General features: G+C 39.9%; 1 protein-coding gene across 7 annotated transcripts in view; it reads left to right on the forward strand.

The window, feature by feature from the left end:
- The window catches only part of INTS6L (integrator complex subunit 6 like), a 57,051-nt gene extending 42,065 nt beyond the window's left edge, over positions 1-14,986 (forward strand). For 2 of the 7 annotated variants that reach the window (XM_044937546.1, XM_044937548.1), the window contains 9 exons: positions 2,376-2,470; positions 3,483-3,593; positions 5,792-6,010; positions 7,245-7,368; positions 8,418-8,560; positions 10,179-10,413; positions 12,011-12,385; positions 13,231-13,324; positions 14,021-14,986. In XM_044937546.1, the coding sequence (XP_044793481.1) occupies positions 2,376-2,470; positions 3,483-3,593; positions 5,792-6,010; positions 7,245-7,368; positions 8,418-8,560; positions 10,179-10,413; positions 12,011-12,385; positions 13,231-13,324; positions 14,021-14,123 (1,499 nt within the window). In that variant the 3' untranslated portion in view covers positions 14,124-14,986. Of the gene's footprint in view, positions 1-2,375; positions 2,471-3,482; positions 3,594-5,791; positions 6,011-7,244; positions 7,369-8,417; positions 8,561-10,178; positions 10,414-12,010; positions 12,386-13,230; positions 13,325-14,020 lie in introns of those variants that run through there. The other 5 variants (XM_006056256.3, XM_044937547.1, XM_044937549.1 and 2 more) reach the window with 5 other exon arrangements.
- The last annotated feature ends 2,763 nt before the right edge of the window (positions 14,987-17,749 follow it).

The raw sequence follows: 17,749 nt of genomic DNA on the forward strand, positions 1-17,749 counted from the left end.
TGTGTCTGAGCTTGGACTCAAACCCCACCTTTTTGAAGCAGGAAATGGGGAGAAAGGAACTGGAAGAGATAATATCTGTAGTTTTTGAGGTGCTGACAGTGTCGCTTTACTCTTGTTCCACACTCTCACCTCCTCATCTTTCGAATGTGGATGAGCTAATTGTTCATGGTATCTTTACCACTCTGCAGATTCCAAGTGAATGGAAATCTAATACCATGGAAGTCATTTTCTGAGCAGCAAAGATAGTGACTAAAGCAGTGTAAGCTTCCCTGGTGGCTCAGATGGTAAAGCGTCTGCCTGCAATGCGGGAGAACTGGGTTCGATCCCTGGGTTGGGAAGAAGATCCTCTGGAGAAGGAAATGGCAACCCACTCCAGTACTGTTGCCTGGAAAATTCCATGGATGGAGGAGCCTGGTGGGCTGCAGTCCATGGGGTCACAAAGGCAGTGTCACCCTAACTGCTCTCTACCCTTGACCTAGTCGGTGGAAGATTTTCTTCCTCTCACCCCCATTAAAAAATAAATCCAACAAGAAATAACTAGACTAAATTAGCTCCTGGGTAGAATCATTGCAATTGGCATTGTTAGAAATATTAAGACTATTATTGACTCTCATTATCTAATCTATTTATACTAAATGTCTCTTCAGTCTGGTGGTATTTAAATTTGTCAGTTTCCAAAATCTGCCTAATTCCCCACAGACTTCACACAAAGACACGTATAACAGGATATTTCCACGGTCTATCATTCCTTTCTGTCAAGATATGAATGGTCTTTAAGGACCTGCATGCTGCAATGAGCCAGAAATCTCTTCAGATCTTTTTCCCTTTGTTCTTTCTACCCTGTACCAAAAGAAGAAAAGACCTACGTTTTATGGCTTTGTAAATTCATTTAAATTAGCTTCAGCAGGAGTGAATAATTTACTATAGCAGTAAAAGGAAGAAAATATGTAGTTGCCTTTCTTAACCAGAGTAATTCATAATTTCAAAGAATACCCCTATTTGTAGAGAAATTATGCATACAGCATAGAAATGGTTTTGTTCCTAGAAGTAAAGCATTTGTTTTTTGGATAAAAGCCAATTAAACCTGAAGAAACAATGTAGAGAATGAGTTTATAATATCTTTGCTATTTATAAAAAGTGTAGCAGATTCATGTTTGTTGATGTCTGGGGATATCAACTTTGAATTATATTAAAAATTTCTTACCCTTGGAAGGAAATAATGAGACATTTTGGGAATTTTTCATGTAGTGTACATAATGCATTTAAATTATAAATTATTAAATTTGAGTGTGAAAATATAGGGAATATCTGCTTATTTAAAGAATATCTTTAGTTCTATTAATAATGCACATGATATTCAAGAACCATATTTATTGAGGTATAATTGACATTCTGTTAGCTTCAGGTGTGCAATATTGATGCAATAGTTGTATATATTTGTGCAATAATGATGCGATATTTGTATATATTGCAAAATGATCATCACAATAAATCTAGTTAATATCTGTCACTGTACATAGTTCCAATTTTTTTCTTGTGATGAAAAAATTAAGATTTACTCTCTTAGTAACTTTCAAATATGCAATACAGTGTAGTTAACTATAATCATGCTGTGCATTACATCCCCATGACTTATTTCTCTTATAACTGGAAGTCTGTATTTAAACCCCTTCAAGCATTTCAACCCCTCCACCCCTCACCTCAGGCAACCACCAATCTGTTCTCTCTGTCTATGAGTTTGTTTTGTTGTTGTTTTAACATTCTCTATTTTAAAAAAATAAAGAAATATTCTAGCAACCAGTGACCATAGATTCATCCTTAGGTGAAAATTACTACACTAGAATTACCAATACATAAGAGGCCGGAAGGGCTTCCCTGGTGGCTCAGTGATAAAGAATCTGCCTGCCAGTGCATGAGACGCAGGTTTGATCCCCGGGTTGGAAAGATCCCCTGCAGGAGGGCATGGCAACCCACTCCAGTATTTTTGCCTGGGAAACCCCTGAACAGAGGAGCATGGAGGGCTACAGTCCATGGGGTTACAAAAGAATCAGACATGACTTGGCAACTAAACAACAAGAGGTCAGAGAAATATTTCACATAGATCAGAGCCAGTGTTTTAATATTATGCTATGTGGCTTCACAGATGAAAGATAAATATGTAACCTGAGAATTTATATCATTTTCTAGAAAACTACTATATTTAATTTTGGTACACAATACCCCCCCAAATCAAATAAACGCGAATGAAATAGTCATCTAATGTAGTTGAAACTAGAAATTTCTAGGGAATGGTATAATAGATGTGTGTTGCTTGATTTAGATCTTGGAATTTAGAACTGGAATAATGTAATATTTTCTTGGATTTTCTCTTGCAGATGACTTGTTTAAAGTTCACAAGCTTAAGCCAAATCTGAAGTGGCGACAGGCTTTTGACAGCTACTTAAAAACTCTGCCTCCATACTACTTATTAGTATGTATTTCTGTGTATATATATATATATGTATTAACTCTATCCATGATGATTCCTGTCACAAAAAAATGTCAATGAATCAAAAACTTCACCCCTGAAATAAGATTTTCTTTAATTTATAAATTTGAGTCGCCATTGTCTTTTCAAATTATGCCTAAGAGCCTGGAGATGTCAGGGCGGCACAAAAGAGAACTGCTTATTTTATTTCCTTTAACTGCCATGGTTATTGTTATAAAACACATCTATATTTCTCTTATAAAAATTAACTTTATGATATTATAATTTTGGAATTTAAGAAAAATAAATTGGATTCATGTATTATATTAGCCTCCCTTTTTAACTCTAGAAATTCGAAGTATGGGGTTTTCCTCTGGAAAAAAAAAAACAAAACCTGACGACATTATATTTACTTATTGCTTGTTAAACGTGTCCTAGACACAGCATGAAACAGAGGCACTGATTGAGGGGAATCCCAAAAAAGTAAAAAGTGACTTGGTGTCATTTGGATTTTTATAATTTGAGAAAAAGATTCATAATGATTTTGAACTGGTCATATAATCTAAATCGAGATTATCAAAATCGTTTCAGAGGTAGATGTGGTCAACTGTAAGCCAAGTTTCTAGAGGTGAAAAGGCAGAATCTCAAGTGGTACATTTGTGTCACTGGGAGGAGAAATTGGGGTGTGTTAGTATTTACCATGGCAGGAACGGGGTGCACAATTAAATGTAATGTGAAATGATTTTATGACTTGGAAATTAAGACTGAAAGCAATTTGCCTGTTTGAATTTGCTGTTACTTGCTCTTCTTATCCCACTCTCTTCTGATTTTTTTGCTCTCTGCTCCTTACCTCTCTGCTATTTTCATTGCCACTTTTTAATGTTCCATGTTTGGTTTTATGTGCAGCACCTTGACTTCTAAGAAATGAATCATGTCCCTTTGCCCCTTATAACTGAACTTTGAGTATTTTAAGATTTATTCTATTCTTACTGTTGTGTATTTTGTTTCCTTATAGCCATTAAAGAAAGCACTAAGGATGATGGGAGCTCCAAATCTGATATCAGATAATTTAGATTGTGGACTTAGTTACAGTGTTATCTCTTACCTTAAAAAACTCAGCCAACAGGTAGTATTGGTAAAAACAAACAAACAAAAATCCTTTGCCCTCAGAAGTGCATTTCCTTATTCTTTAGTGTAATTGTAATTTTCAAATTAAATGTGTATATATTTCTACACTTTATGAATTAGTAGTAATGTGATTCTCTATGGCTTCTGGCTTCACCATTAAACTGCAGTTAAGGGTCTGTCAGTATCATTGGATGCTGTGCCATTTCTCCTTTTGCTTGCCAGTTTGTTTTACCCCAAGCTGGTTGATACTTTGTGGCCTAAGAGGGGCAGAGGCTTAATAGATTTATCTCATGGGTCACATTTTGTCTATCCTCAACCTAGTTTCTCCTCAAATCACATTGGGCTAGAGCATCCCCCGTTTTAGGTCAGCACACTGAGGCATGGTGTGATTAAATGACTTGCCTGAACTTCGTTTTTAGGCAATAAATATCAGCATGCTTTTTCTTGGAGAGGGGGAGATGAGACCAGTGTACCTCACACTGGAGGGTGGCAGGCCCTCCCTCTGTTCCTTTACACCCCCACCTCATTTACCATTATTCACCTTGTCCCTTGCCTGCCCCTCTCTATTAGTACCTCATCCTCCACTCACCCCTACTTATCATACTTCTCACCTCTACTTAGCCCATTCTTGCAAGGTGAAAATGCTTGAGAACTGCTGAGTTAGAGCTTTACTGCCATACAAATGTGTTATGTTATATGACAAATTAATGCAGCAGCTTAACTTTGTTCTTATGCACAAATGTATTCCCAGGTAGGGACTAGTAGTAGCATTTGCAGTGACAATAATACTTCAAGTTGGATATGTTTCAAAGCTGGGCCTTTAGAAAACAGAGAGTAGTAAGTAAATAAGTGTCAGATTTCTGACACCAGAGAACATAGATGACTCTGCAGTTTGGGATGCTGACACACCTTGCTAGGAACTGGCAAAAACTTAAGTATAGTCTGGAGTTTACCAGCTCCTACCAGTCCAGTGTGCTTATACATGCAAAAGAGAGTAAAGCAAACCCAGATTTCTGATCTACCAAGCATCCCCTTAACTCCGTTCCTCTCTGCTAATAGATTTTTGGTGGTGGTGTTAATGTTTTGTTTTGGTTATTTATTGATTGATCTCTTGATTTATATTTTTTTATTTGATGTTTGCCTTAGGCCTTTAAGGCTGGGTCAGCAAGGTATGGCCAGAAGGAAGAATATTGAACAGACTTGAAACTCATGCAAGTTCTGGGACCTTCTGGGACACGTTGCTTGTATAGTTTTACAAATGGGCTTTTAGGACCCTTTGTGGAAACAGACTCTTCATTTGCTCTTACCCCCTATTTCATGACTAAATTTTTAAACAGATAATAAATATACCTCATTCTAATAATTAAAGAAAATTAATGAATATCTCTGACCAAACCACAAGAAATTCAGAATTAATTTGGCCTTATAAGACATGGGTGGAATTCTACCTTTTAGAAAAAAAAAAGATCATTACTAATTTATACTAGCTCTAATTACTAATTTACTTACTAATTTAATAATTCTCTGTCACCAGTGTTCTTTGAACCATCTCAGATGTATGTAAATCAGAAAATATGCCCAATACACTGCTATAATACACTCTCAAGCAATATTTATCAATAATGATATAATAGTATCTATTAAGAGAATTTTTTGTTGTGAATTATAAACTTGAGTACTATTATAAATTATTTACTTGGTAACATTTGTTAAATTAAGTATCACATTTTTGTGAGTGGTCTGATAATAGAAATAAACACTGTAAGTTTTTTCAGATACAGTGCCAATCTATGTAATCTGAATTTCAGCACTACTGCAATTTTTAAATGCAGACTTTTACCTTTTATAACTGGGTTCGAAATGAGTATGTTGACTTAGACTAGATTTTACAGTAACAAAATGTGATTTTAAATATCTATGAATATAATTCTTACCCACTGTTTTCATTCTTTCCATGATTCAGTCATAATTTTGACACTAGAGAAGAGGAAAAAAATGTATTATTGGTCTTTCTAGCCCCCTCTGTTCTTTGTGGTAGTACAGAGAAGCACAGGAAAATGTTTAATTATCTGTTTTTCTGTGATTTGTAATTTAAATTTGTTCAGTGGGGTTCTTAAAGTATCATCTTTCTTAAGTAGTAAAAACAACAGTGATAATATAGCTCTTTTTATAACATACTATATACTTTCATTTTAGACCAAACTAGAGTCAGAACGAATACTAGCATCCGTGGGGAAGAAACCTCCCCAGGAAATTGGAATCAAAGTGAAAAATCATTCTGGAGGTGGTGTTTCCTTGACTCACAATAAAAACTTTAGAAAACTATTGAAAGAAATCATTGGGGATACTGCACCAAGACTGACAGAATTGAACACCAAAGAATTTGCCGGCTTCCAAGTAGGGCTCTTAAACAAGGTAAATTGTGACATAAATAGCTTGTTGGGGGTGGTGGGGGGAAAATAATGTCTGTGAAAGACAAAGGGGAGAAGGAATGGGAACAAACAAGGAGAGCTTTCAGATCCCTTGCAGAACATTTGGTCCTATCCAAAATATCCATAAGACATGTGAAAGTGAAAGTGAAGTCGCTCAGTCGTGTCCGACTCTTTGAGACCCCATGGACTGTATCCTATCAGGCTCCTCCATCCATGGGATTTTCCAGGCAAGAGTGCTGGAGTGTATTGCCATTTCCTTCTCCAGGGGATCTTCCCGACCCAGGAATCGAACCTGGGTCCCCTGCATTGCAGGCAGACGCTTTACCGTCTGAGCCACCAGGGAGGCCCAAATGGAACATCAGAAGGGGGCACCTGGATGACATGTAGTCCACATGAAAAGGCCCTTGAAATCTGGTCCAATCATATTTGGTTCATGCCAAATGGACAGAACCAAGTATCAAGGACCTTTTGGTATGTACTACATGTCTTATGAACATTTTGGACAGCACCAAGTATGACCAAATATCAAGGATCCTTGGGGAGGACCAACTGTCTGCTAAACTTCAGATCACACTGCTGAACTAACATTTGTGAGAGAATGGGGAAAGGAAGGAGGAATGGGTATGAAGAGCTTCAGGCATCAGTATAGCTTGTAGAAAGTTTTGGCCAGCCCAACAGGGAACCCTGGCACCACAAAATCCCATAGAGGAGGTCCATATTGGCAGAACTGGCCAGGCCTGAACATCCCCCGTCATTCTCAGTCACTGGCTGGGGGCAGTCTGGAAAGAGCACAGCCTCTGTCCCAGTGCTGCCCCAGATCCTGAAGGTACTGTGGCTGGAGGTGCTCAGATCACTGTACCCCTTGTGGATCAGCCATTGCTTCCTGGACAGACATCCCATCAGCTCCTCTTCATGGCTGCCAGGGGAGGGCGTCTAGATTATGAATACTGGGCCTGCAAGGCTGCCACAGGCACAGATCTCAGGATCTGATGTTTTAAATGGTATACTTGAAAAAGGATATACACAGTGGCTTTGAAGCTACGTGGATGTAGTAGAATTCAGAACATGGCCAGCAAAGGCAAATTTTCCACTGCAAAATTGTACTGAAGTCAGTTGTAATGAATATCCCTCTCTTTGCTAAGATTGTAAGAGGATTATGAATTACATTTCTATATTAAAAGCCTCAGGAGTAACTGAAATTGTTTCATTTCAAATAGGATTTGAAACCTCAGACATATAGAAATGCTTATGATATTCCACGTAGAGATCTTTTAGACCAGTTAACCAGAATGCGATCCAATCTGCTGAAAACACACAAGTTTATTGTCGGACAAGATGAAGGTAAGTGAACAAAGAAGTAGTTTTTGTTGATAAAATGTCAAGTCTGACTAACATGAAGGTGTTTATTGCATAAAGCATACATTATTTTGTAATACTTTAATATTTATAATACCTATGTTCTCTAAATCCCTTCATCTACTAGCACAAGTTTATTGTTCTTGGGTTTAAAGGGAAGTGGGCATTAATTGGCATGTATATTACACTACACATGCTTTAGCTCTTGTAAGTCTCATAACAACCCCGTGAGACAGATACTGTTTTTATGCCCATTTTTATGGACATTGGAACTCAGAATGAGCATTTTAATAGCTTCCCCAGTTCTAGTGAGCTGGAAAGCAGCAGAAACTAGGTCTATCAGAAATTGGAAATTGTACACCCTGACACTGTACCACCTAGCCTACTCTGATAAGTTCAATCCAGATTCCTCATTTACAGGAAAAGAATGAACCTGATACTGTCGAGCATAATTGATGATGATGTACAATTCCCCTTGATTCCATTTTGTTCATTTTAAACAGTGTCATTTGTCCATTAAAATGAACAAATCTTAGCCTGGCCAACCTCCTGAAGTTATATGTCAGTATTTTTTTTTGAGGGGGGTAGGATATTTTTTTGGGGGGGGGGGCTTAGAAAGCCTGTAGATCTAATCAAGTTTTCCAAAAGGGTATGGCCCACTAACCAAGATTCTGTAGATGATAAGAGAAAGCCAGAGAGCCTAGGCTCTTCAAAACACAAAATATTGGGTTTTGAGTTGGGATGCGGTATAGGGAATGTCAGCCCATTCTCAAACCTGCAATGAAGAGTGAGGGAGTTGTTCTTGGTCTAGGGATTTGAGCTTGTAGGCCATGGTGATGTTAGACTGAGTGATGAATGGGATGAAGAGAGATGATTTTTAGATACTAGAGTGCTAGATTCAAGATTTTAGCCTATCGGTTGCTGAGATACACAATGCTAAACCAGACTATGATCATGTCCTCTCAGAAGAACCACACACACTTCAACTATAGAACATGTATAGAGCATCTGTTTGTCTTCTGGTGATTTTGCAGATTCTCTTCATAGTGTTCCAGTCGCACAAATGGGTAACTATCAAGAATATCTAAAGACATTGGCTTCTCCACTTCGAGAGATTGATCCAGATCAACCAAAAAGACTACATACTTTTGGCAATCCATTTAAACAAGATAAGAAGGTGGGATACCCAGTTCTATGTCTGCGTAAATCATGATATTCTTGGAATAACTCCTTCCTTTTTGGCAAGGTGTATATAAGTCAGAGGCCTTACTTCTGTTTGTTTAAAAGATAAAATATGTCTCCAGGGCTCTTTGTGAATGGAAAGTGGGAGCCTCCTGATGGAAGAGTATGTTGGTTAAAAAACGGTAGCTGGCATTTACTGCATACGTAGTAGGAGCTGATGTTTTAAATGATAACATTGAATGCACACAACCATTCTGCAGATGAGTATAACTGTCTGCCCTATAATATGAAGAAATTAGAGCTCACTGTGGTCAAATGATTCACCCTGAGTGACAGCCAGTTAGAGCCAAGATTTGAACCTCCATCTTTCCAGCTCCAGAGTCTGTATGTACTCCCAGCTCCACACACTAATTCCTTCAATATTGAGATCACCATTTATTTCCTTTGTTTACATTATTCAGATCTTTAGTGCTCTATCTAGACAGTTATTAAGTGTTCTTCTTGAAATATGAAGTACTAAGTGATGTTGCTTTATTGGCTTGTCCTACAAGAGATATAAACATGAGATGTGTGTGCACACACATGTGTGTGTATGTATGTATCTCTGTGTTTATATGTGAGAGATATCCTGACTTGATGATATAAGCATGAAGACAAATGAGAATTATATCTGCAATCATGGAAGAAACCATTGTTACAGAGGTGCAGAGCATGCAATACTGTCTTCTGTAACTAAACTGGACCAAAAGTATTCTACTTTACCTGAATCCTCAGTTAACTAGAATTCTTAATCTTCTATGTCTTGGTTTTTGTCACTGGTAGCACTGGCGATAACTATGACATCTAACTAATAGAGCTCTGTGGAGAATTGAGTTAGTACCTGTACATCATTTAGAACATTACCTGACATGTGGTACCTGCTCAGTGAATATGTTTTCCTCTTTCTGTACTGTTTTGCTATGGGGAATGCTTTGGAAAAGTCATTTATCGTGGTTTTATTCAAATAATGGGAGTGCATCTTCCTGGGTTATCCTTGGATGAAAACAGCTTTTAGTTAACCTTCTATACTGCTGTCTCTCATCTTTTATTCCCAGGGGTGAAAAGCCCCCTCCTTCATTTGTGTCCAGCACCAAGGTGAATATATATGAATCTCTGTGAGGTTGCTCCTAAGGGAATGACATTTTCCATCTACCTATCTGTCACCATTTACATGCAGCATTCTGTATAGTGATTATCAATATTTCTTAAGGATGTATTTAAATCACACAAAAGGGAATGATTTCCTTACCAAGGGTTGATGCAAAATGGTTTGTAGCTTCTTCAGAAGGGTAACTGTGGGTTAATTTCCATTTTGGTTGATGAGAGTTTCTTATTCCCCAGGCTTTCAGGTTAATCATGATTGTGTTATGTTTGACCGTAAAACAAATTTCCTCCTTGTTCACTTAGACTGGATTAAAATTGAGTAGTGTTTTCTGAAAAGTCTGTGTGAGGCATGGCAAATCTTTGGCCCATGATTAAGATCTATATTGTTGACATAATGCATGATCATATGTGCATGTGAAGAGTGTGTGCAGTGTTCTCTTTAATGGAATATGTTCATTGATGTTTTCTAGGGAATGATGATCGATGAAGCAGATGAGTTTGTAGCAGGGCCGCAAAAGAAAGTGAAACGTCCTGGAGAAGTCAACAGTGCTTTGTCATCTAAGAGAAGGCGGAGTATGTCCCTGCTGTTGAGGAAACCACAAACACCACCTACTGTAACTAACCATGTGGGCGGAAAGGGACCACCCTCAGCCTCGTGGTTCCCATCTTATTCAAACCTCATAAAACCCACCCTTGTGTATACAGGTATAGAGTAGTGGTTGTGATTTCCTTATGGCCCCTAGAGGACTAGGACACTAAACAATTTTCTTTTATATTCATTTCTTTTGTATTCAGTTTTTGTTCATTAAGTAAGCCATTATTTTTAATCATCCGTGTGGTAGGTACAAAGCACCCTGTGAGAGGAGAGACCTTGTTTCAAGGATCTCCATCTATATGAGGGGAGGAAGATCCCTACTTATATAGTAGTTAACACAAGATGGAGAAATGTTGGAAGATGTGCCTGTTGACTTTGTCAAGTCAAGGCTGAAGAAGGTGCAACAATTTGGAGTTGCTGCAGAAGTCAGTAGGAGCAAATGGGCTCAGTATGGCTGGGTCTGCACTGGGTCAGTAAAGGCTGGTGCTGTCTGTGTGCACATCTCCTCTCCTCAGTCCAGCCCAGCACAGTCTGGCCCAGCCTCCTCCACTCCACTGGATGGTGCCAAGTATAAGTCCCACACCCCACCATTCCTCTCCATTCCTCTGATCTATGCTGCCATCATGTCACCAAAATACTCCAATAGTTTATTTTTCTACTTTCCAACCTTCTCATCTAACTCATTTTCTGACCTGCAGCCAGAGTGATCATATCAACACAGAAATCAGATCACACCACATCCATGCTGAAAACGCCTCATTACCTTTCCTAGGCACTCAGAGTACAATCTGAGCTCCTGACTCTGGTCCACTGACTCTGCACGACCTGGGCCCACCATCCTCTCCTAACACGTGTCCTCTGCATGGGCACAGGCCGGCTCTCCCTCCTCCTCCAGCCTCTGCCCAAAGGACACCTGCTCAGAAGGGATCTGCCTGACCTCGTGATCCACTGGGGCTCGCCCTCCTGCTCTCTGTCCCCTGCCTGCTTGCTTCTCCCTGAACATGAGTTTGAACTGTAATTTTTTGTTGGATCATAGTACACTTCCTGCCTGGCCTTCCCATGAGCATGGACATTCCATTAGGGTGGGGATTGTTTCTCTATGTGCTGTTGGAGGCTGCCCCCAGCTCCTGGCACAGTGCCCAGCACAGAGGACAAAGAGTCAATGGAGGAGAGGTGTCAGACCTGAAGTAAAAAGAAATTCACTTTTCTGAGACAGAAAAGATGGATGAGGAGAATCATGTACTGGCAGAGAATTGGGGTGATGGAGGACATATAGAGCCTCCAGATCTAGTGGTCACCACCTCTGTTTCCTCAGAACTTTTAAGGAAGTGAGGACAGAGTTTGAGGGGGGGCACACGTAGTCTGGTGTCAAGCTCAGTAGAGCATGGCATTTCATAGGTAAATGACAGAAACCATGACATCATGTGAGACTTGCTGCTTTTCAGCTTGTAAAGCACAAGCTGCAGCTAAGCCCTCAGTGCCAGGGATCTGAGACTATTTACTAGTTGTTCTGTCTTGTTTCCATATATATTCTTGGTGCCATGGAGATTACCTTCCTGAGCTCAACTTGAGGGGTCTTGAGCTCCCTCTGGTACATCCTCTTGCTTTATGAAACCATTTCCTCAAAACTGAGGAGCCCCATGATATCCCTTTGGGGTTACTATAACACACCTACCCCACAGCTCAACTTCTCATTTTGGTTTCCAGGTGTTACTGTCACTCACGATGTTCATGAGGAGAAGATGGAAAATGGTCAAATCTCACCTGATGGCTTCTTGTCAAAATCTGCTTCACCAGAGCTTATGAATATGGCAGGAGATGGTATCCCACCCGACCAAGTGGATTCTCTATCTGATGATTTCGCTAGTCTCAGGGAAGACGGCCTGATTCACAAACCCGGGAGTAATGCACTTACAGGAGAAACCAAGAACTGCAGCGTCTCTGTGGATGATCAAAAAGTCGCAGTAACATCTGCTTTGGAGACTGCGCCAAGTACATTGCAGATAACTCCTGCTATGGCACAAGGAATCAATGCTGATATAAAGCACCAGCTAATGAAGGAAGTTCGAAAATTTGGACGAAGTAAGTAGTAGAAGAACATCTATCAGTAATATAATGGGGAGATCCCTTTCATTTTAAGATTCAAAATAGATTCAGGATAACTCTTAAGGTGCATTTTTGGGAAATATTGGACTTTCACATAATTGAAAATGATTCCTCTTGTTTTACCTAAACAACTCAATACACCTTTCTGGATTTCCCCCCTTACTTATTGTAATGATCTCCTTTTGCTGCTGTAACAAGTGATCACAAACTTTGTAGCTCAAAACTGAATTTTCTTCGAGTTGTGGAAGTGAGATTTGAAATTCTTTTCATTGGGCTAACATGAAGGTGTTGGCAGGCTAGCATTCCTTCTGGATGCTCAGGGGGAGTCTGTTTCCTTACCTCTTCCAGCTTCCACAGGCTGCCTGTGTTCCTTGACTCATGGCCCCTTCCTCCATCTTCAACCAGCAATGTAGCCCCTTCTTAAGCCAGCAGTGTATCTACTCTCTAACCTCTGCCCCCACCCTTACATCTTTTCTCCCTGACCAGCTCTACTGCCTCCCTTTCCTAAGGATATTTGTGATTATATTGGGCCTCCATGTATAAACCTGGATAGTCTCCCCAGCTCCAGATCCATAACTTAATCCCATATACAAAGTAGAGTCTCTTTTGCAAGATAAGGTAATATGTTGACAGTTTCTGAGAATTAGGACATGGACAACTTGAGGGGTGGGGCATCATTCAGCTGACCACATTTGATTAGTGTTTACAGGTTTCCCTAGCAGATACGTGTAGATGTCTTGATGATTGTTGAGGATGTGTAAATATTGCATTTTATTTTTCATCCACATTTTTAACAACAATAATATTTTTAATATCTTCAGAGTATGAGAGAATTTTCACTTTGCTTGAAGGAGTACAAGGACCTCTTGCAGTCAAGAAACAATTTGTTGAATTTACCATCAAGGAAGCTGCAAGGTGGGTGTGAAGAGGAACTCTTCGTTGTGTTTTTTGTTTATTTAATTATTTTTGGTTACACGGGGTCTTCTTTCTGTGCTCAGGCTTTCTCTAGTTGCGGCGCACAGGCTTGTCATTTCAGTAGCTTCTCTTGTTGTGGAGCACGGGCCCTAGGGTGTGCAGGCTTCAGCAGTTGTGGCATCTGGGTTCAGTAGTTGCAGCTCCTGGGCTCTAGAGCACAGGCTCAGTAGTTTGGGTGTGTGGGCTTAGTTGCCCCGAGGCATGTGGAATCTTAGTTCTTGGACCAGGGATCAAACCTGTGTCCCCTGCATTGCAGAGCAGATTCCACTAGACAACCAGGGAAGTCACTTGTGTGTTTTTGGGAGCATAAGGACCCAATGTAAGACAGGCAGAGGGATTGATCCTGCCTTTCTTTTGTAAGCCCTGGCCTTCATGCATAGTTACAGCTATCTCCAGAGGCATTTAGATTGCTATTATCCGAGTCCAACTCATTCACCCTAGTCTATGAGCGCTTTCTGGACTCTTCACAGTCTGAGGCGGGCTTGGGCTCTCAGTTGGTACTTGTGGTATTAGCTAAGCCCCATCTTTACATGAAGATACATTTTCTATTTCCCATGTAGATTGTCAGTTCCACCTGGTACCCCACACAGTGCTTTAAGGACCTTTTGGTTAATAAAATTCCTCTTTCTTTTTTAGGTTCAAAAGACGAGTCTTAATTCAGTACCTTGAGAAGGTACTAGAAAAAATAGAATCCTATCACCTTCTCAACAATGTTAATCACATCAACAGCAGATCATGATGTTACTGCAGAGACCAAGAAGGAAAAAAGAACAAGTTCTCTGTGTTGTAGGACAGAGTGGGATATTGTTGAACATCCCAGGATGTTTTACTCAAGGGAACTGGCTTCCAGAGGTTAAGAAAAAGCAATGACATCTTTCATTTTCTGATTCTCTGGCAGTAAAAGCTGGCTTTGCCCTATGTTTTCTTTGAAAGTACTAACTGGTTGTTTTATTGTTACTTTTCCCAATTGAGGAAGGTGATATGATTAATCCAGCAGGTTCAGTTCAGTGAACACACACAAGTGATAAGGGTTCACTCTTGAGTTCGGTCATCCTGGGCATGTCCAGAGTGACTAGGGACCACCTGCAGGCGGAGCACTACCTGATGCTCTTACTATGTCATTTAGAAAGAAGAGGGGTTCAGAGTCCACCTGCTAATTGTGTGTGTTCTGAATGAAGTTTTCAACAATTCCTAGTTGTGCCTTTAAAACCATGCAATATTCAGGACAGTTTGGATCAAAGAGTGAGAAAGCTGCTATTTGGGTAACTTATTTCTCCATGGGAGGGGGCAGGGAGAGTCACCAAATGATCTACCTCCAACTGTCTTCTATTTTGTCTAGAGACATTACAAAGTACGCCTGAGGCCACCTCCACCCCTGACGTTTGTTCTTGCATGTGATGCCAGAAAGGCTTCAGGTGGACTTGTGCATTCTGTGCTTCAGAAGCACTAAAAAAAATAATGTAGATATTTCCTTTAATGTTTATACAAAAGTTTTTATGAAGCAGTATTGTTATGTTTGTATTTGCAGAAATTTAAGTGTACAAAGAGATTTTGACTTTTCATATATAAAATAAATCATTTTATTGATTTTTCACAAGGTCATTGACGCTTGAGAAATTTCTAGTTTTGTCTTTCTTCTAATTTGTAACTCCTTTCAGAAAAAATGCCCACTATAATTAAGATGTTAGCAGAATGATGTAAACTTCAAAATGTCACTCACCGAACTGATACTGGTGAAACTGGTGGAGTGGGGTACTCCAGAAACACCGAAAACACTGGGGAAAATGATTGGAATCAAGTTTACTGGGACTCTGGAAGATAGAGGTTTACAGCAACCAAGTGAATGTTGAGTCAGAAGAAGACCCATTGAAATGTGATAGGAGAATCTGGTAGCATTTTAACTTATTCTTGCCTCATTCTCCTCCCCAGTATAATAGTGGTCTTGAAGATATCAGCCTGCATTCCAACTGAAGGTTCCTGGCTCAAGAGGGAGGAGGATAGACCTTATTCCCAAGGAATTGTGTTTGTTTAAACCTGTCCAGAGGCCTCCCTGAAGGACTGACCAATGGGATTGATTGCTTTTCTTTTGTCTAACTCTAAACTCTCTTATAAGGACTTCCTTGATGGTCCAGTGGTTAAGACTGTACTTCCACTGCAAGGAGCACAGGTTTGATTCCTGATGCGGGAACTAAGATCCCTCATGCCATGTGGTACAGCCAAAAAAAATTTTTTTTTAATTTTAAAAATAAACTCTTATAGTAGAGAAGCAGCTATGTGAAGGTTGTTCCTCAAAAACATTGAAAGGCAAGTAAGGGGCTTCCCTGATGGTCCAGTGGTTAGGAATCCACCAGCTAATGCAGGGGACAAGGATTCAATCCCTGGTACAGGAGAAGGCCACATGCCACAGAGCAGCTAAATCCGTGTGCCACAACTACTGAGCCAGCACTCTAGAGCCCAGGAGCCACAACCACTGAAGCCCGAGTGCCTAGAGCACATGCTCCTAAAAATAAATAAATAAATAAATAAAATGAAAAAGGCAAGTGAATAAGCTCCTGATGCTTATGGCAAGTAAAGTGTTAGTTCCTCAGTCATGATGGTGGTTTTTGTTCAGCTGCTAAGTCTTGTCCAACTCTTTGCGACCCCATGACCTCCAGCACGCCAGGCTGCTTTGTCCTTCACTATCTCCCAGAGTTTGCTCAAACTCATGTCCACTGAGTTGGTGATGCCATCCAACCATCTCATCCTCTGTCGTCCCCTTCTCTTCCTGCACTCAATCTTTCCCAGCATCAGGGGCTTTTCCAAGGAGTCAGCTCTTCACATCAGGTGGCCAAAGTATTGGAGCTTCAACTTCAGCATCAGACCTTCCAAGAATATTCAGGGTTGATTTCCTTTAGGATTGACTGGTTTGATCTCCTCGCAGTCCTAGGGACTCTCTAGAGGTCTTCTTCAGCACCACAATTAGAAAGCACCAATTCTTCAGCACTTAGCCTTCTTTATGGTCCAACTCTCACATCCGTACATGACTACTGGAAAAACCATAGCTTTGACTATATGGATCTATGTCAATAAAGTGATGCCTCTGCTTTTTAATATGCTGTCTGAGTTTGTCATAGCTTTTCTTCCCACCTGGCACTAGTGGTAAAGAATCTGCCTGCCAGTGCAGGAGATGCAGGAGACACAGGTTCGAGCCCTGGGTTGGGAAGATCCACTGGCGTAGGAAATGGTAACCCACTCCAGTATTCTTGCCTGGAAAATTCCATGGACAGAGGAGCCTGGCAGGCTATAGTTCATGCAGTCACAAAGAACTGGACATGACTGAGCACATACACATCTTAGATTCCATATATATGAGTTAATATATGATATTTGTTTATCTCTTTCTGACTTGCTTCACTCTATATAATAAGCTTGAGGTTCATTCACCTCATTAGAACTGACTCAAATGTGTTCCTTTATATGGCTGAGTAATATTCCATTGTGTGTATGTACCACAGCTTCTTTATCCATTCATCTGTCGATGGGCATCTAATTTGCTAACATGTCCTAGCTATTGCAAATAGTGCTGAAGTGAACATTGGTGTACGTGTGTCTTTTTCAATTATGATTTTCTCAGGGTATATGCCCAGTAGTGGAGTCATTGGGTCTTATGGTAGTTTTATTCCTAGTTTTTTAAGGAATCTCCACACTGTCCTCCATAGTGGCTGTATCAATTTACATTCCCATCAACAGTGCAAGAGGATTCCCTTTTCTCCACATCCTCTCCAGCATTTATTGTTTGTAGACTTTTTGATGATAGCCATTCTGACTGGTGTGAGGTGATATCTCATTGTAGTTTTGATTTGCATTTCTTTAATACTGAGTGATATTGAGCATCTTTTCATGTGTTTATTAGTCATCTGTATGTCTTCTCTGGAGATATGTCTTTTTAGGTCTTCTGCCCACTTTTTGATTGGGTTGTTTATTTTTCTGGTATTGAGTTACATGAGCTGCCTGTATATTTTGAAGACTAATCCTTTGTCAGCTGTTTCATTTGTTTTCACCTTGTTTATAGTTTTCTTTGCTGTGCAAAAGCTCTTAAGTTTAATTAGGTCCCACTTTATTTTTGTTTTTATTTCCATTACTCTGGGAGGTGGGTCATAGAGGATCTTGCTGTGATTTATGTCATATAGTGTTCTGCCTATGTTTTCCTCTAAGAGTTATGTAGTTTATGGTCCTACATTTAGGCCCTTCATCCATTTTGAGTTTATCTTTGTGTATGGTGTTAGAAGGGGTTCTAATTTAATTCTTTCACACTTAGCTGTCCAGTTTTCCCAGTACCACTTATTGAAGCCACTATCTTTTCTTCATTGTATAGTCTTGCCTCCT

Source organism: Bubalus bubalis, chromosome X, assembly GCF_019923935.1.
Source record: "Bubalus bubalis isolate 160015118507 breed Murrah chromosome X, NDDB_SH_1, whole genome shotgun sequence".
Taxonomy (NCBI): Eukaryota; Metazoa; Chordata; class Mammalia; order Artiodactyla; family Bovidae; genus Bubalus; species Bubalus bubalis.